Source organism: Eublepharis macularius, chromosome 9 (genome assembly GCF_028583425.1).
Source record: "Eublepharis macularius isolate TG4126 chromosome 9, MPM_Emac_v1.0, whole genome shotgun sequence".
Classification (NCBI taxonomy): domain Eukaryota; kingdom Metazoa; phylum Chordata; class Lepidosauria; order Squamata; family Eublepharidae; genus Eublepharis; species Eublepharis macularius.
This window is the reverse complement of record NC_072798.1, coordinates 3,619,207-3,640,078: the sequence shown is the minus strand read 5'-3', so window position 1 is coordinate 3,640,078 and position 20,872 is coordinate 3,619,207. Positions and strand designations below refer to the sequence as shown.

Below are 20,872 nucleotides of genomic sequence, written 5' to 3'. Positions count from 1 at the left end.
GTTTATGTTGCAGTGCAAGGTACAGTTTGCATTAATCAGCAACACACTCAGGAGGAACACACAAAACAAAAACCCTCGCTATTACCACCCAATTTACCTGCACACATTAAGTCTCACGGGGGCTCTCATACCCCTCGAGTCAGCAAGCATTTCTCTTCTAAAACTTAATGAGCCTTAACAGATTCATTAAAAGCAGCATGTTATCATGTGATTGCTCCAGACCAACCTTCCCTGAAACACTCCTGCTGCCAGGGCTGTTTAGCACAAGGGACCCATTTTGGCCTGCCACTCAGCTATAGCCATTATTCCTAACCTTCCCCCCCCCCCCCGCCGTAAGCATGTGACTCAAGTCCTCCCCTTTCTCCTCATTTGCTGTCAACAGCCAGGAGCTGCTCTTGTATGGAATCAGATGGCCAAAGTATCAATGGACAACCAAAGAGTCCTCTGGCTCAGGTGGAGTGACAACGAAGCAGGCAATCTCAATTTGCTCTAGAATGAAACTAGAGAGCATAGATTTCCTGTTTCAAGCATTGCCCCTGGCCACAGAAACTACAGCTTATGGGAAGAGGAAGGAAAATTCGCCTCAAGGTAAGCACAAAACAGTTATGTCCAACTGTAAGCTGGATGGCATTGTAAACCTAATTTATATTGCAGTCAGCTATGAAATCAGAGATTAGCACCTGCTAAGGAAAAGCCCTGGAGTCCAGTTCCCAAGAGGTCTGCATACCAGATGGATTACCAGCCAGTATCAACCCTGCTTAAAACAAGAGCTGTATGCATTTGAATACTTAACCCCACAGGGCATAGCTTTAGAGCTTTGCATAGTTTACAACTGCTCGATTTAAAATAAGACTAGTTGAAATAATATTTTGACCAAGACGGATCCTTGCAAGTATCTGAAAAGTATTTGCAAGTGTCTGCAAAGTACTCACAAAGACAGAGGTCCTGCATGTGGGTCTGGGGGCTATGGGCAGGGGACTCCGGCTCCCCGCTCTTGATGGAGCACCACTTGCGCCAGTTTTGAGAGTGAGGAGCCTGGGGGTGATCCTGGATGCCTCCCTGACTATGGAGGCACAGGTTGCAGCAGTTGCCCGGTCTTCATTTTTCTATCTAAGACAGGCCCGGCAGCTTGTCCTCTGCCTGTCGACCCACGACCTAACTGCAGTGATCCAAGCAACAGTTACCTCTAGACTAGACTACTGCAACTTGCTCTACTCAGGGCTTCCCCTGGGCCTGATCCGGAGGCTACAGCTGGTTCAAAATGCAGCTGCACCAGTAATCGCAAGGATCCCGATTAGGGAACATATAACACCTATACTACACCAGCTGCATTGGTTGCTGGTTGAGTACCGGGTCCGGTTCAAGGTTTTGGTGTTAACCTATAAAGCCCTATGCAGACTGGGCCCAGCATATCTGCAGGACCGCCTCTCCCCATATGTACCCCAGAGGATGCTTTGTTCAACAAATAAACAACTATTGGTGGTCCCTGGCCCAAGGGAGGCCTGCCTGGCCTCGACCAGAGCCAGGGCCTTTTCGGTCCTGGCACCGACCTGGTGGAACTCTCTGTCTGAGGAGACCAGGGCCAGGCGGGATTTGTTATCTTTCCACCGGGCCTGTAAGACAGAGATGTTCCGCCAGGCATACGGTGGAGGCTAGGTTGGGTCCCCACCGGCCACACCAAAAATCTGTCCACCACCCTACATATGAGCCTATATATGAGCTAGGCCCTGAAATGTAGTATTTTATTGTCGCCATCTGAAGAGAAGCTGTATTCATTTATTGTATAAAGTTGTTTTAATGTTATCTGTATAATGTTTTATCTGTTTTTAATTGTTATTTATGTAAACTGAAATGTTGTACTCCGCCCTGGCGGGGAGGGCGGACTAAAAATCTAATCTAATAAATAAGTAAATAATAAGTGGTCAGCTGGGAATTTCCTACCTCCCCAAGTAGACTCTGTTCCTACTAGGCCATGCAATAGCTTATTCTGGCCCTGTTAGTACAGTTCACCACTTGCCTTCCTGCAAAGGAACACAGAGGTACTTGAACCGTCTACGTGTATCGAAGACAAATACAACTAAAAACACACGCCACTCTTATCAGTGTTCCTCCTATTAGATCTTGGAGCACCTGTGATTATACATGGTTTTCATACACTATTCTTGGACATCAGGCACATCTGAGCATGTCTTAGAAGAATGCCACACAAAACGTTTATTATAGATCTTGTCTACCTATTCATTGCTTATCAGCATATCGAAAATTACTTCTCAAGGTGTTCTGCAAAACAGATATGCTGGGCAGTTGGGAGAAACCACGTGATAGTCTAGAGGCGAAAACTGATTTTGCTTTCTTTGTGAACAAACCTCTCTAATTGTGTAATCCAGTATGACTGAATTGTTGGCTGCATGCATTATGCTATTTACCACACTGTTTTAAATCGAAGACTGCTTTTAATTGTGCAATCTGCCTTGAATCTCAGCGAGAAAGACAAATTATAAATGAAGTAAATAAATTTTTTAAAAATTATTTGCTCCTCCTGGATCTATCTGCAACCTTTGATCGTGCCATCCCGTTCAGGCGTTTGGAGGCAGAAATAGGTATCAGAGGCCGTGCCCTGGACTGATTTAAATCATTCCTCATGGAACAGACAAAGGGTTATTGTTGGAGATCAACTCTCTTCAGGGCGGGAATTATCCTGTGGAGATCCACTGGGTGCAATCTTAACCTACACGTTATTCAACTTCTTTGTAAAGCCTTCAGGAGAAATCCATTGCTATGGAATTCGATGCTATCAATATGCAGATGACACCCACCTCTAGATCTCATTATCCAAATTCCCTGGTGATGCTGTAGAGGCCTTAGGTCACTGCCTAACGGCTGTGGTCAAATGGCTGAAGGTCAACAAATTGAAACTGAACCCAGACGCGCAGAGGTGCTGTTAGTTGGGAGGCAGAGATCTTGAAGGACATTGTGCTCCCGACCTTCAATGGGGTTCAGTTGACCCTTGCAGACTCAGTTAAAAGCCTAGGGGTTATACTAGATCCAGCACTGCTGCTAGAGAAGAGAGTTAATGCAGCTGCAAAAATACCTTCTTTCAACTCAGTCTAGCCTAGAAGATGGCCCCCTACCTTGACACAGCCTACCTGGATACCCAGAGCCATGCTGTAGTAACATCAAGACGAGACTGCCAGAACGTACTCTACATCCATCTTCCCTCAAAATCAACTCATAGTCTCCGTTTGGTGCACAACGCCACAGCTCCATTATTACCCGGAGCTAGACAATGCATTACTCCCATTTGGTAGTCACTCCATGGGCTTTCCATCAGTTACCAGGCTCAGTTCAAGTTATTGGCTATCGCGTACAAAGCCCTTCATGGCCTTGGTCCAGCATATCTACAGGCCCACCTCTCTCCCTATGCTCTGCCACGGCTGCTTCGCTCATCCGAACAGGGCCTTCTGCAGGTGCCACCCTGAAACTGGGCATAGTCAATAGCTGCCCATACATATCTGAAGAAAGGAGCGCTGACTCTTAAAAGCTTACACTCTAAGCTGCCACTGGACTCAAATCCTGCTGTCCTACTGCAGACTAACAAGGCTACCCACCTAGACCAGCCATCAATTGTACTGACCTACACTGTGCAGTTTGCCTATCAGCTACCATGCTCAGTTCAAGGTATTAGTTGTTACATACAAAGCTCTTCATGGCCTTGGTCTAGCATACCTATGGGACCGCCTCCCTCCTTGTTCCTCTACGGCAGCTTCGTTCATCTGAACAGGTTCTCCTGCAGGTGCCACCCTGCACACAGGCAAAATCAACAGCAGCTCATACATGGGCTTTCTCTGTGGTGGCCCCTACCCTGTGGAACGGCCTGCCTGAGGAGGTCAGGAGAGCCCCCACTCTCCTAGCTTTCCGCAAATAATGCAAAATCAAATTATTCAAAAAGGCTTTTGTATTGTAGGGAGGGGGTCTCAGATGCTTTGCTAAAAAGTTAAGGACCATAGACTTCACCTCTATGTTACCTTATGTACTATCTGCTGTTTTAAATATGTGCTCCTATGAGCTACCACTGCTTCATGTTGTCTAATGCCAGTCCTAGAATTGCTTATGTTCGGTTTCAGCATTTCTTCAACTCTGTATCGGATTCTTGCCAATACTACGTCTTTTGTAAACTTGAATTTATTTACCCTACGTCCTTGTTTATGGAAATGATCTTGAAACTGACTGTACTAATCTCACACTGTGTAATCTGCCTGGAGTCTCACTGAGAAAGGGGGACTATAAATGACGTAAATAAATAAATAGGCCAACCACTACTGTTCAGTCTCCACCCCCAATCTGTAAATGGCATTGAGTGTTTAGTACTTGATGTTTTATCTACGTACGATTTCTTCAGCCTCATTCCTTTTCCAGTCACATTTAACACTGTCAGGCCTGGCTAGGGGATTCTCTCAGACTCTCCACTTCATCCGACACAGTGGTATGAGTTAAAAGGGTCTTTATTCCAATAAAACTCCCTAGAAGTGCACTGATACATAGAGATTGCCCAGAATGCTGAAGTACAGTCTTCCCCGAGAGGTTATACTCCAGTCCCCCTCCCACGGTCCAAACAAGTCAGTTGAAGTCAGCGAAAGTCCTGCCAAAGACGCCCAGCCGAAGTTCCCACGCCTGGTTCCCACACACTACCAGCTGCACTGATAAGGCCTCTTAGCAAAGCATAGGTATAGTGAAGGAAGCTACACTACAGGAAGAAAGCCCACCCCGCATGAGACATGCATTCACAGTTATGGCAGGCAGGCAGGCTGGCTTGCCTGCCTGACAAACCCTCCCTCCAGCTTGCATTAACTAAAAAAGGGCTCGACATCAGCTCTCACACGCTCTGCTGCTACAAAGCAGGAAACAGACTCATAGGAGGAGGAAGCCAAGAGCACACAAGGACGGACTCATGGGGGACTCTCCAGAGAAGGAAGTTGCAGCCAGACCCTGGAAGGCTCAACAGCTGAATCGCTTGACTGGCGTCTTTCCTTGATTCCTGGATCATTTAAATCTCATCAACATACCAAGCAGTTTACTACGATTACACTTGAAAATCACAGCAGGGAATACACGGCAAGCGTCCAAGGCAATCAAAGCCGACGTCACCAGAAACCCACAAACTTCTCGCCCCGAGCTTTTCAGCAGGCTCACACAAAAGTGCAGACAGCCACACTGAAAAGCAGCCAGGAAAGCAGCTTGCCTGCTTGCTAGTTAAGTACTCAACTACTTTTCGGTGGATTAGCTAGATGTCTCAGGTGACTCCTTGCAAGACAAAACTAAGCATATGCAGACAGCTTCATCCTATGCCCCATTACTTCCAACAATTAAAGTCTCACGGAAAACTGGGTAAGATCAAAAAGCCCAGGATGAAGTATTTACATGTTTAACTGGGAATCTGACATATTCTTAGTCCATTATCTGGTGCAAACGACGTTCCACACCACCAGAAGCAAACAGCTGTTGGAACGTTAGGGGTTGAACTCTGAACTGGAAGGTCAACAGCAAGATTTTAAAACTTGTCAATACCCTTCTAGTTTTGCTCCACTCAGAGCAGAAATGTTTACTCCCTTGCCCCCCGCTAATCTCCACCATTACTAGTTGGAGCCACGGAACAGAACACCCATTTGATTATGGAAAGCACCCATTTGATGCCCATGAGAAAAGGAGATGAATGCCATAGCTCATTCCATTTCTGGCATTGCTTATGCACATATGAAGCAGCCCTGCCATTCCAAACCAATAGAGTCTTTATACATTCTTATTAGTAGGAGGCAGAATGCAATTCCTACATTTTGGAACTTGAATATTAATCACAGATCCAGAACGTGCTTGATACTGATTGTACTGATCGCATACTGTGTAATCCGCCTTGAGTCTCAGTGAGAAAGGCGGACTATAAATGACATACATACATACATTAACTGGAAAGGAGAATGCCTCCTCTGAACTAAAGAACAGGACCAGACAACCAAAACTTTCCCAACAGCACAGCCACAGAGCATTGGTGGAAGCAACTTTTTTGCAGGCATGGTAACGATATCCAGATTGCGACATGCTCTCACATCTGAGCTAGTAATTGCTCAAATGCAGAACCCGAACAGGTGTGCTCATGGCCTCTTTCCAGGTATTACGTAATACCCACAGCCCATCAAAAGTATGGAGGGGGAATGCCGGTGTCACGATTTCTGCTCTTCTCTCACTACTCAGAAGCACAGAAGTCAGAACCATTTTTTCTAGCCTGCTGCAGCTAGCTATACTGGATGGGCCACTTGCATTTGAGACTCCATCTGGGTACAGATGGCCCAGCATGTGAAAGCTCAGGCTGTTACCATGGAGTCCTGCTAAGAGGAACAGAGACATGGCACCAGAGGGTGGAGGAGAAGACAGAAACAGACAGGAAAAGGTGACTGAGGGGGGGGGGGAGTGAGTATCGGATGAGTGTGCAAAGAAACCCTTAAGGAAAATGGGACGGGTGCACGGGTGAGGATATGCTATTGACTAAAGGAACAGCAGAAAGTATGCTACGGGACAAAGAGAACAACAAAGGGCCTGGAAACAAGGATGGGGAAACAGAGAAAAGTATTAACAGAGGTAGGAATGCAAAGCCCCATGGCAACTTAGAGTAACGGCAACGTAATATGGAGTGCAGACAAATGGGCAGGGGACAGAAGAAAATGTTATACAAAGGAGAAGAAAGAGTTAGTAGAAAAGGGAGCAAGGGACATCTATGAAGGCACAAAGAAAGAAGTGTGCACTCTGAAAGAAAAAAAAGTAGAGTCCAGTAGCACCTTTAAGACTAACCAACTTTATTGCAGCATAAGCATCTGACGAAGAGAGCTGTAGCGCTCGAAAACTCAGGGCTTTTTTTCCGCTGGAACGCAGTGGAACGGAGTTCTGGCACCTCTTGAAAATGGTCACACATGCAGAGGGCGATCTAAACTCCCCTCTGTCTGGAGATCAGGGGGCGGGGCCACCAACCATGTGACCATTTTCGCCAAGGGTGATTTAAATGTTAAAAAGCTCCCCCCTTGTTCCGGCTGGTCCAAAGTGATGTCATTGTGAGGTCTTGAGTTCCACTACCTCTCCCCCCGCCCCCCCCCCCCCAAAAACCCTGTGAAAACTTATTTTACAAAAAAAAGACAGGCCTACCTAAATGGCTTCACTGCAATATCCTGCAAAGAGGAGGCTTGGCTGAGCACGAACAAGACAGTTCCAGGCCTTGGTAGTTCTCCAGCTGGTTTGCGGTTATTGCTGTTTATCTGTTAGCTTCATTTATAGTCAAACCTTTCTCACTGGGAAACCAAGGTGGATTACAGATGTGATAATTATTCCAGCAACCAGCAAGCAAATTATAAAGTATGATGATAAAAACATTTGATGGTAACAGTAAAGATTCCTAGTAAAAAATAATAATCCAGCAGGGCTAGGTGGATTACAGGTATGAGAAAGACTCTTTACCAAGATGAGCACCAAATATGATAATCCAGTCTAAAGGCAAGGATTCTTAATTAAACAAAATACAGCAGTGGGGATTTGAAAAATACCACAGGCAAACAAAAGAACTGTCTAAGGCAATGAAAAAACGTAAAACACACTATTCCTTATATAAAACAATCCACTCTAAAAGATTCTTAAAACAAAATATGCAAAAAGAACCAGCATGATACATACAATGAACAACGCAACAGGACTCGGTTACACAATTCAATGGAATAAAACCAGTATAATGCATGCAATAGGCTGGAATTCATCAACTGAAGTGGACTTCGCAAACAGCAAAAAATGAGATGTCCCTAAAATGCAGTAGGAATGTATCTAAAATTTTCATAGGCAATATCCTCCTGAATAGTTATTTTACACATTCTGTGAAACGACGTGTGGAACTCTTCCGGACACTATTAGGCATTCCACAACAGAGAACACTCTGCTCACCAAGAGAACAACTGCAAAATAGGTGTGACATGCATACTCCATCTAGCTCCCAACAGTAAATGAGCAGCAGTGTTTCACATCCCTGGAGTTTCCATGTTGTCTTCAAGGGCAGGCCCACGCTGAGTGTGTTACTACAGTCTGACTTAGAATAACATTTTTCACAGTTGAATTTGGAGGCATCAAAGTAGCCCTGATATCTTGATGGTGCAAGTTATGGAGAAATAGCACTTGACAGCAGATTGGACAACTAAAGTTGTCTCAGACTGAGATTTTAAAAGATATTAGAGGTATGTTCCTCACACTTACCAATCATTTCCCAAGTTGGAATTTCTGAGCTACGTTTCACTGGAGGGTCTAAAATGGGACCCTGTATGAGAGGGTCTGCCCTGCCCTGGATAGCCCAGGTGAGCCTGATCTCATCAGATCTCAGAAGCTAAGCTTCTGGTTAGTAATTGGATGGGAGACCTCCAACGAAGACCAGGGTTCCAGAGGCAGGCAATGGCGAACCAACTCTGATAGTTACTTGCCCCAGCAGGGGTCGCCATAAGTCAACTCTGACTTGAGGGCACCACACACACACATGGGAGGGTCTAAATTAATCTACAAAACCAAAGCTACCTTGTGAACATAATGACATAACGTGCTCACCCCCACTCCAACAACTCATCTCAGCTAACATAACTTTTGCAAAGTACTTTAATAATAATAATATTTGATTTACATACCGCCCTTCAGGACAACTTAATGCCCACTCAGAGCGGTTTACAAAGTATGTTATTATTATCCCCACAACAATTACCCTGTGAGGTGGGTGAGGCTGAGAGAGCTCCAGAGAGCTGTGACTAGCCCAAGGTCACCCAGCTGGCTTCAAGGGGAGGAGTGGGGAATCAAACCCAGCTCTCCAGATTAGAGTCCCGTGCTCATAACCACTATACCAAACTGGCTCTCTCTAATGCCAGACATTTCCACTTCTGAAATTTACAGTCAGGACTGACGGGGCTACAGGACAGGCTGACACACAGCCTTGTGACCCTTCCTCCAGCACTTGTCCAGTAAGTACAACCTAGCTCCACCTCCTATTCTCAACACACTTAACTGCAGCTTTCCTTCTAGCACACAGCTGCAGCCTCTCTACTGACTCATCCTCTGTCATGTCTCCTGAGTCCTGACATGACTCCTGACACCCTTTAAGATTCATTGAAAGGCCTCTGGGTCAAAAGCCAACTTCTTGAGCAAGAAGAACCTCCAGGCTTATGTCTTCCCTCTCCTGTCCACCCCTTCACATCAAATGTACATTTTCTTCCTCCTCCAGTAATCTTTCCACATTTCTTCATTGGGAACTTCCATTCACTATCTTCATTGCAACTGAAATGTTCTTCTGAATTTCACGACTTTCATTGTTATACCACGACGGTCATTTTGTAAACCCAAAACCCCAGCTTGCATTGGTCTGTTTGCGGTCTGTTTGCGTCTTCCCTCACTCTTCAAAGAGGACATGCCAAACCTGAGTGCTTCCTCATTTGCTCTGACAAACAAGAATGGTTATCCTTCACTGACTGAACCATCAGGAATTTAGGGCAACTTTCTCCAATTACACAGATCAAGTGGACACCACATCCAGAAAAACTTGTGCCATAATAAAAATAGTATTTATGATGCCACGGTAACTTGTCTTTATTTCTAAACATCCAGCTATGGACTCTGTCTAATTCTCTCCTACATTTGCTTTGACCCAATTTTGATTTTCTTGTGCCAAAATCTTCAACCGTCAGAAGCACTTTTGAGGGTCAGAAACTGCTCTAAGGGGAGATGGACAATAGCTCATTGGCTTTCCTGCAGAGGAGTTAGCCGTGTTAGTCTGTGGTAGCAAAATCAAAAAGAGTCCGGTAGCACCTTTAAGACTAACCAACTTTATTGTAGCATAAGCTTTCGAGAATCAAGTTCTCTTCGTCAGATGCATGGTACAGAAACTGGTCAAATATTTGACCAGTTTCTGTACCATGCATCTGACGAAGAGAGCTGTGGCTCTCGAAAGCTTATGCTACAATAAAATTGGTTAGTCTTAAAGGTGCTACTGGACTCTTTTTGATTTTGTCTTTCCTGCAAGTCTCAAGACAGCTACGTGACTATACCTATGACAAGGACAGCCATTCACAGAAGGCAGAAGTACCATTTACTACTCACACAGGCTTATTTTTTTTGCTGAGAATTCCCAAATAGATTTAATGGCCATTACAATCATCCATCACTGCCACTTCAGGCCATTTAACACTGTCCTTGCAGTTTACACGACGCACCACTGGGATACTAGAATCACTGCTCTATCCCAGTGCTCTTCACCCTATTAAAAAGGCATTGCAACACGTTCTTGAGCGATTATCTCAGGCAGGAAAGATCCATCAACTGCAGCAAGCACACATCCCACCCACCCCCAACAAAGAAACTGGTTTTCTGCAGAAATTAAAACCAAAAATATATCTATATAGCTTCCTGCCTTCTTGAAGAAATCCATCTCAGGGGACTTAAGAGTGCCTCTCTCCTCACAAATGGCTTAAACTTAGAGCCAAGCTACAAGTGACGCTTTACACAGGTTGGACACTTGTCAGCTTCCCTCAAGTTTTGATGGGAAATGTAGGCGTCCTGGTTTTATAGCTTGGCTCTCCATTACAGCTGCAAGACCAGGACGCCTACATTTCCCATCAAAACTTGAGGGAAGCTGACAAGTGTCCAACCTGTGTCAGGCGTCACTTGTAGCTTGGCTCTGAGTATCCCAGAAGTTCATGCAAACACACGTGAACTGCAAAGGTAGAAAACCCTCTCTCTTCCTCATTGCTTCCACTCATAGGAAAGATCCAGAGGAGTTAGCCGTGTTAGTCTATAGTTGCAAAACAGTAAAGAGTCCAGTAGCACCTTTAAGACAAACCAACTTTATTGCAGCATAAGCTTTCGAGAACCACACCTCTCTTCGTCAGATGCATTGTCAGCTTTCAAGCTCAAAAGCTGACGAGGCATTCGACAAAGAGAGTTGTGGTTCTTGAAAGCTTAAGCTACAATAAAGTTGATTAGTCTTAAAGGTGCTACTGGACTGTATTGTCGAAGGCTTTCATGGCCGGAGAACGATGGTTGTTGTGGGTTTTCCGGGCTGTATTGCCGTGGTCTTGGCATTGTAGTTCCTGACGTTTCGCCAGCAGCTGTGGCTGGCATCTTCAGAGGTGTAGCACCAAAAGACAGAGATCTCTCAGTGTCACAGTCTCTGTCTTGTTGGCAGGTAATTTATATCTACTCAGGAAGGTGGGTTTGGGCTGAGTCATCCTGTAAGATCTCTGTCTTTTGGTGCTACACCTCTGAAGATGCCAGCCACAGCTGCTGGCAAAACGTCAGGAACTACAATGCCAAGACCACGGCAATACAGCCCAGAAAACCCACAACAACCAGTGCTACTGGACTCTTTACTATTTTGCCACTCATAGGAAAGGCCTTTCTGAAAGAGATAAAGAAGGCCCCTTCCCTCCCAGCCTTTCAAAAGGGCTGCAAACGGGATACAATTAAATTGACTATTGCTGAGGCTTTAAAGTATGTGAAATGGATGCTTTAACTTTCTACCACCCACCTTGGGTCCTAATATTAGGGAGAAAAGGCTAATGGATACTTTAATAAATAAAATGGTCCAAACTCTCACTCACTTCTACAGATAACAGGATAGCTTTGGCGATCATAAGAACCATTAACAATAGACAGGGGGGTTACCTCAGTACAAAAGCCTGCACTGCATGCTATTGAAAAGAGGACTTCCATCAGGAATGGGGATGTTAAAAGTTAGTGCAGAATAAGTACCTTTTGATTGCTTCAAATGAAAAACTGGTATATATTCCTACTATTTAGATGCTCTTTTTTCTTTTCTTTTTTCAGTTTTTCATCTGCTCTTCTATTTTTTTACTTTTTTTCCATTGATCTTTTACTCTGTTTTTTCTTCTTTTCCTTATTTTACTTTATTTTATTTTTTGATTATATGTTTTACAAATATGTTGGAAATTTGAATAATAGTTTATTATTAAAAAGGAATGAGGATATTCACAGACACCCCTAACACACAGCATTCTGTAGCTGGCGATAAAGAGCGAATACTGCATCCAGAAGGACCTCTTATTTTTCTCCTCCCAATATTATTACTACACCACAGTGGACAGATTCTAGGCAGCACAAGAAGATACACCATAGGGGTGTCAAGTTCTGTGTATGTGGGCTACTGGATTGTTTTCTGCAGTTGTTTAAACTTCATTGGTTACTGTCAGACAACTGGAAGCCACTGGAGTTTGGCAATTCTGATATTACGAATTTAGAACCTTGGCAATTCTCCATCCCCAGCCATGCGCCCATCTTGAATATGCTCTTGTTACTGATAGGGTAAAAGGAAACCTGTTTCATTCCCCAACCTCTGAAACTGGCTACAGATGCATCAGAGAAGTCACCTAAAAATAAACTAAGTACATGCTAAAGAGATGGGCCATACATTCTTCAAGGAGCAAGAGAGCTTGCCTCCAACGACAATTTTGTTAACAAGCTAACAAGCCATACGCCTAATGAGAAAACACTCGGGGAAACAGCCTGAGGGGAGCGTGTATTAAGACATAAAACTGATGGTTGTTGCTTTGAATGGAACAGAGCAACCACTAAGCATGTGACCAAAGGAATTATAAAACTGAAGGCACCAAAGCTGAAAATCATTCTCTGCGCACACACTACTGTTGAACAACCCAAAGAGGTTTTTCCTCCCCCAAGAGCAGCCATTTTCAATCCACTAAAGACTGCATTCAATATGAAAACCCTCATTTAGAAAGGCACCCAAGAGTGATTTACAGCCCCTGCAAGCTATTTGCCAGCTCACCAGTCAGGCATTGTAACAAGCAATCGTTTCACATGAACAGGATGCTCCATGTGGTACATACATGCGTGACCTCCCTGTCCAGCTCTATGCTTGACCAGCTCAATAGCAAAGCACACTTTTACAGGCAGCAGTAAAGCAACGATGCTTGAGCTGTGGCCTATTTGATAGCTAGATTCTGAACTGGAACGTGTTTTTATCATCTTAAAAGAAAAATACCAAACTCGACTTTTCAGCTTTACCCGGCCTCCTGCATCTTCGACCGCTGTTATCCAAACTTTACAAGCTGCAGCAGATTTTTCCCTGAATTAAATCTAAAGACACATCTGCCGTCCAGAAAATGTGAGTGGGAAAATGAGAACGAGGTGCCCTGAGAGAAGCCCACGCGAGCCTGAGCTGGACGTGCTTCCTGCTAAGAGAAGCCCAGGGTATGACTTGGGCAGAAATACGACAGGCAGCCTCCTCTACGCCAGAAATTACTGAATCACTCACATGTGATGACCAGACATGGAAAACTACTTGCCCTCAACAGGGGGAAGGAGACATTGTGAGAGCAGTAACAGTGCAAGAGCGTCCAATGGGTGCATGCTTTGGTCTCTCAGGAACCGTTCCTTTTTTATTTCTCGGGGAACATTACCAGTTCTCTCACAGCATACTACTGTGCCCAAGCAGAGTTTAAAGTGCTTTGCAAAAAACTAACTAGCATGCCAGTTTTATAGACAGGCATCCAATGGAAACAAGATAGCTGTTACATACCTGTTCTAAACAACAGCATATACCAAAGACAGTTAGATCTGCACTATCAGCCACAAATTCTGGAAGTCTTAACGACTGTGCTTGTCTTGGAACAGCAAATGGGGCTTCCTGGCAGGTATGCAGCGCCTGGGACATCACTCTTTGCTGACAGCGAAGTCACGATTTCACTAGAAGTGCTCTTTGAACGTGACTTGCTTCTCTGACAACTGACCAAGAGGGTACTACTTTGAGACCAAATGGAAAAAAAAAATGTGTTCAGAACACACAAACAGTCCACACTTCAGACACTTCTGCTGGACTTTCCTGTCCCCCTTCCCAGGGCAGCTGTAACCAAATGAAAAAGTTTTAGAATCAGATTCCCAGGTGAGAGAAATCTTTATTGCAACTTGGACAGGGCAGCCCTGAAACAGAGGCAAACAGTTAACACAAAGGATCCAGGGAAGAAGCAAACCTGCCAGAGCTCTAGCCAATCCGATTAAAGACATCCTCACTGGGACTTCTAAACTGACTGGGTTACAGACAAATGCTTTATCCTGATCACTGGCGAACGATCACACGTCAAGGCACGCTTTAGCCAATTAACAGAACTATAAGGATGAGAAACAGGGTTTGGGCCCCCTCAGCACCTCTCTTCAGCTAGCCTCTGCCTCGATAAGGACGTTCTTTGACACCTCCAGTGCCAAGTCCCTTCCAATCAAGAAGTTAGAGTGATTAGAACTCGTGTCATGGCCTTGTGCACTGGAGCAGGAGCTGCCCCGAGAAATGACTTTTGAGGCAATCTACAAATAATGCGTGCCAAGCATAGCATGCATATTGCTCCCATTCTGCAGTCATCCCACCGGATGCCTATCAGTTACCTGGTTTAATTCAACATCTTGGCTATCTCATCCAAAGCCTCTTACGACTTTGGTCCCTCCTACCTGCAGGACTGCCTATGCTCCACACTGCCTACGCTGGGCATGGAGCAGGGGTCACTGGGGGTGTGGAGGGGAGGTAGTTGTGAATTGGCGGTTGGACTAGATGACCCTGGAGGCACCTTCCAACCTCATGATTCTATAACAGCTTCACTCACCTGAGCAGGGCGCCACCTTACAAACAGGCAAAATCAACTGCCTGTGCGCGTGCACTCTCTGCTGTGGCCCCCGCTTTACGGAATGGCCTGCCTGATGAGGTCACTCTGCTGGCATTCCACAATCTATGCAAAACTGAATTATTCAGGAGGACTTTTATACAATAGGGCTAGAATGTAACAAACGGTTCAGAAAGATACTTTGATAAAGGGATGGGGGGCTGTGGATTATATTACTGCGTACAGCACATACTGTCAGTTGTTATACGATCCTCCTGTGTAATTTCTGCATCATTTAACATGTCATGTTAATAGTTGTGCTTTGGTTCAGAGTTCTGCAATACAAATCCTACTTGCTTTGTTTACTGGATGCCCCGTCCTGTTGACTGCATTTGACTTACGCTGCATAATCCACCTAGAGTCTCCATGGCACAGGTGGACTATCAAGAACATCAATAAACAAAATTTTGCTTAAACTCGCTTTTAAGAAGCAGCTGATGGGATTATTATTTATTTATTATTATTTATTATTTCATATTTATATCCCGCCCTCCCTGCAAGCGGGCTCAGGGCGGCTAACAACATTTTAAAATAACTTAAAACATTACATCTGTATAAATATTAAAACACCATTTAAAACAATGACATTTTGTGTTGTGAGACGGCAACATCAGGAAGACTTATAATATTTTGCATGCATACTGTGGTGGACAGCTTTTCACGGGGGGGGGGGTGTTAAATTTTCTTTTCCCCCCCCAGCCCAAACTTGAGCCATGAGCCTGGCGGAACAACTCTGTCTTGCAGGCCCGGCGGAAAGACAATAAATCTCGCCGGGCCCTGGTCTCAGTAGACAGAGCGTTCCACCAGGCAGGAGCCAGGACCGAGAAAGCCCTGGATCTCATTGTGGCCAGGCAGGCCTCCTTCGGACCAGGGACTACTAATAGCTGTTTTCCTCCCGATCAGAGAGTGCGAATTGGATATTCTCGCTGTACTGATCCAAGAATGCAAAGCAAGCCAGGCACACTTTGAAATGGGGCTATCCAGTGTGGCGGACAGTTTAGGTATGTCTGTGAAATCTTAAATCAGAATGCATTCCGGGGGGGGGGGGTGCCCAGGCTGCCAGAGTGTTGAGAACCACTGAAACAGCTACGCTTTCCAAGGTCAGCTAGTTCTTATGAATCTCTATGAATCTTTGTGTCTGTTGCAAGGAACTGACTTAGAACACAGACTCTTGGTGCTTTTCATCTGTACCATACTCCATTGCCAAAGAAACATTAGATAACTATGTCTTTTATATTTTTTTTCTCAAGGTGCAGCTGGGAACATTTTGTTTTGATATCAGTGCACAATAGTGAGTTTGTGATACTGTCTGTTCTCAGGCTGTCTTCGTAGTGAAGCCTGGCTTTGCAAATCTTGGAAGGTAAACATGAGCACAGCCCCTTCTAGCCACTAGGGTAAAATGACACATGCTAAAGTTACAGGAAAGAAAAAGAGCTCCACTGCAGAAGAAAGCACTGCTCATCAGTGCCGGGATGGTGCCGGTCGCCACTTTGGAGTCTGGGAGCAATTTTCCCCAGGCCAGTTTAGCTAGGGATCCTGGAGGTGTTTTGCTATCTTCTGGGCACGGAGTAGGGGTCCCTGGGAGTGTATGGGGGGAGGTAGTTGTGAATTTCCTGCACTGTGCAGAAGGTTGGACTAGATGTCCCTGGAGATGCCTTCCAACTCTATGATTCTATGATCAGCCAAGAATCTTCAATTCAACGCCTCCTACAGCACCCACACCAAGATATCTGGACCAGTCACAAGTTATTGGGATAAAGGACAAAAAAACAACAGCTAGATTTGGGTGCAGGAGCACCTTAGAGACTAGCTAGATTCCTAAGGCATGAGCTTTCAAGAGTCAAAACTCCTGCACGGAGCCGCTAGAAGTATGAAATGCCCCTGCCCAATCAAGAAATGGAAAGCATGGATGAAAGACAAATAGCTACACTCTATTAAGGACTAGAAACCAGCCTTCAGGTGAAATGAGAGCCAATGTGGTTAGAGTTAGAGGTGTAGAGTTAGAGGAGCTAGGAGACACAGGTTCAAATCGCCACCCGACCGTGGAAGCTATGTGGGTGACCTTGGGCCAGTCGCACAACTCACAGCATTGTTGTGAGGATAAAATAGAGAATGATGTAAACTGCTTTGAGTCTCCACTGGAGAGAAAGGCAGAGAAATAATGACATAAATAATAAACTGGTGGAAAGCACAGGAAACAATCTCCTCCTAAGATGTTGTACCTGCTGCTATACTCATGATGGGAACAGAATGCACCCTCCACACCCACACGGAAGATCAGTATTCCAGGCTTTTCTTAACCCAGGGCATGCACAACTGAAATCCAAAGGCGCACTTGCATACCAGCATGATTAGGAGCAACGGAAAGTCACAAAGTAATGAATCAGTGTTTCGGTTCCACAGAACTCTTCCACTGGCTAAACAAAAAATGAGGGGGGGGGGGAAGGAAAAAAGATGTTGGTATACAGGCCAGGCCGTCTGTGGCATTTTCTTGTTAGTAAACATCTAGCGTGAGGAAGAATTCTGGGGATCTCAGAAGTTAATTCATTACCGAGACTAACAAAGGTCTAACAAAGATAACATGCTGTTCCTTACCATTGGGAGGCTCTCTAACAGACCAACACAACCATTTCTTTTTGCCCACTTTAGGATCAGCCCCATCAAACAAGGGAATTTACATCCAAGTAGCCACACCTATAATAATACTGTAAGAACACTTCTGCATGTCTGCTCAGCAGTCAGTCCCCACTATAGTTAATACTGTTTACTCCCAGATAAATCTGCCTGGGATTATGGCCTAACAGTGCAACCCTAAACAGTCTAAGACCACTGAAATCAATCAGCTTAGATTGGAGTAACTCTGCTTAGGGTTGCACTGTAAGAAACAGAGATGCAAGGGAAGAAAAATAATTAATAATCCCATCATACAGAGAGCAAAGAGCAACAGTGCATGCCTCAGGATCTCTGAAAAAGGAGGCAAGAGGAAACTCAGTGTGCGGCTGGACTGAACTGCACACTGCAGGTGCTCCTATCTACACAAACAAGCACCACCTACACCTGACCACACAGGGGTTTCAACATCAGACAGGTGTTAGGAAAGGAGTAAATGACTTCCAACTGTTCTGAGACACATCTGAGAATCGAGGGAGGGGGAGGTTTCCTATACAACAAGGTCATTGCATTCCTGGAAATCAAAACTAAGAACCACGAATGTCACAAAAGGGGGGAGCCCTTCCCAATGCACTACTGAGATGTGCGTAGGGGAAAGGCAAAGCCAGCCCTAGAGAAAAGTGCACTTTCAAGGCTCCGAGGAAAGAGAAGCTCTATGCCAGGGGATATAGGGATGGCCTCAGGCATAGATGGCTTTAAAAGGGGATTGGACAGATTTATGGAGGAGAGGTCTATCACGAGCTACTAGTCAAGGTAACTACCAGAAACCGCCACATTCAGAGGCAGTCAAGCCGTGAATCCTAGCACCTGGTGGAAGGCCCTGGCCTCTATGTTGTCACTGGCCCTACAGAATAATTGGCAGACCACTGTGTAAGATAAGGATACTGGACTAGATGGACCATCGGTCAGATTCAGCAGGACGAGATCCAGGACCAGCAGCACCTTAAAGACCCCCTAGATAAGAACATAAGAGAAGCCATGTTGGATCAAGCCAACACTCTGTGTCACGCAGTGGCCAAAAACCCAGGTGTCCTCAGGAGGTCTGCCAGTGGGGAAGGGACACTAGAAGCCTTCCCACTGATTGCCCCTCCAAACACCAAGAAGACAGAGCATCACTGCCCTAGACAGACAGCTCCATCTATACCTTGTGGCTAATAGCCACTGATGGACCTCTGCTCCACATGTTTATCCAATCCCCTCTTGAAGCTGCCACCACCTCCTGAGGCAGTGAATTCCACATGTAATTTGCAATACCCCTCCCATACTCTACCTGGATTATAACTCCTCTGGATTATAAAGACTCCTACCTTTTCCCACTCCTTGTATCTGACAAAGAGAGCTTTGACTCTCAGAAGGTCATACCCTGGAAATCTAGTTGGTCTCCAAGGCGCCTCTGGACCAGAATCTCACTGTTCTACAGCAGACCAACGTGAGTGGCCACCCACCTCAAACTATCCTCTTTGGAAGGGAGTATCAGGCACCCAACACCAAGGGCATTTATTTTCTAAGCATATGGTGACTCGCAGCAGCGTGTGCAGAGAACTCCCCCCCCCCGATACACCCCTCGCAATTATTGGAGGTGTGGGGCAGTGCTGCTGCTCCTTCCAAATGCCTTGATCCCCCCCCAGCTTAAGCCAGATTCCCCCCCCCCCAATTCCAAGCAGGTCTAATCTTTTGGGGGGAGGACCACTCAAGTTTCCACCTAACAAAAGAAGCAGAGAGCAGGATGCCTGATGGCGGGGCCCCCAATGCCACCTTGAAAAAGACACCCATCCTCCGAGGGAATGAATGAAGACCTTGCCATCAGCGCTCCCCCAGTAAATAGATTACGAAGATGATGATTTATACTAGTCTGCCTTTCTCACTAAAATCCAAGCAGGAATGAAAATACAAGGGAAGACATTCAGTGAGCAAAAGGGCTGCTCAGAGCCTGACAGGCAGCGGAAGAGGAGGGGAAGACAGGAAAAGAGAAGGGCTTTTTTCCCAACACAGATTCTTGGGGGGGGGGTGTTGTTACAAGGGGAGGGATAAGGTTGCCATCTTCGGGTTGGGAAAATCCTGGAGATTTGGGGGGTGGAGGCTGCAGAGGTCAGCCTTTGGGGAGGGACCTCAGCAGGGTAGAATAATAATAATAATAATAATAATAATAATAATAATAATAATAATAATAATACCACCACTTATATGCTGCTCTTCTAGACAGATGAGTGCCTACCCAGAGCGGTGAACAAATTAGTGTCATTATTATCCCCACAGTCCAGCTGGGGAGCTGGGGCTGACCCAAGGCCGCCTGCTGCGCTCGCGGCAGGAGTGGGATTCGAACCAGCAGCGTGCTGATTCGCAACCCAACCACTTAACAGCTCTCCACTGCCCCCCTCCAAAGCAGCCCATCTCCGCCGCTGGAGACCCGCGGCCCTTCCGGGAGACCTCCAGGCCCGGCCTGGAGAGGCAGCCTCGCAGAGGAGGGGTTTGGAGGAGCCGATCCCCGCCCGGCCGTACCTTCTTGACGGTGCGCGGCGCCTCGGTGACGGTCCCGTCGGGGCTGACCAGGGCCTCCCCCAGCGGCCCCACCGCGCCGGCCCCGTCGCCGGCCAGCCGCGGGGCCTGGGCGGCGGCGCTGGAGAGCGGCGCGGGGTCGCTGCGCTTCATGGCCGAAGCCTGGGGCGCCTTGGGGGCCGCCGCCGCCGCCGCGCTCGGGAGGCCGGGCTCGGGCTGGGGCGGCGGGGCGCAGGGCCCGGAGCCGCCTCCGCCTCCTCCTCCTCCTCCTCCTCCGCCGGCCTTGTCGAGGGCCCCGGCCAGCTCCTTCAGCTCCACGGCCGGCGGCGCCGCCACCCGCACCGACATCATCGCGCCCGCCTCAGCCGCCTCCTCCGCCGCTCCGGCTCCTCAGGCAGCCCGTCCGCCCGCGCCGGCTCCCCTCAGGCACACGCGAGCTCGCCACGCCCACGGCCACGCCCCCGCGCGCGGCATCACGGGACGTGGAGTCCACGCCCCCGCGGGGCCGGCCCCGGCGGCCGCCCCACCGCACTACCGCTCCCGGCGGGCACCGCGGCCCAAGCGGCGCCTCGCTTGGGGGGAAGCGGCCCCGAGCGCTCATAGGAGATGTAGTTCTACAGCTTCGCCTCCATTTATTTAATTGAATTTTTTTTTTAAATACAGCTTCTCTCTTGTTAGGAGCTTGAAGGGGGTATACGTCAATAATCAATCTGCACCAGTTAAAATCAGACCAAAGCATAATAAAAATGACTATAATCATAAAAGTATTGCAAAATGATTATAAACATACATTATTATAATGATTAAAAATAGCATTATTTGTTTATTTAGGCTGTCTACCGTTCTGTTTTAAATGTGTTGTTTTTAATGTACATGAATTTTTTAATTGTATTTTTAATATGTTGTTATCCGCCCTGGGCCCACTTGCAGGGAGGGCAGAATATAAATCTGAAATAAGTAAATATAAA

At 46.4% G+C, this 20,872-nt stretch overlaps 1 protein-coding gene across 1 annotated transcript in view; it reads right to left on the bottom strand.

Annotated features, from left to right (window-relative positions):
• Nucleotides 1–20,304, bottom strand: part of AHCYL2 (adenosylhomocysteinase like 2) — a 123,336-nt gene extending 103,032 nt beyond the window's left edge. The window contains exon 1 of the mRNA XM_054988184.1: nucleotides 19,908–20,304. Coding sequence (XP_054844159.1) covers nucleotides 19,908–20,255 — 348 coding nt within the window. The 5' untranslated portion in view covers nucleotides 20,256–20,304. The remainder of the gene's footprint in view (nucleotides 1–19,907) is intronic.
• Nucleotides 20,305–20,872: the final 568 nt, after the last annotated feature.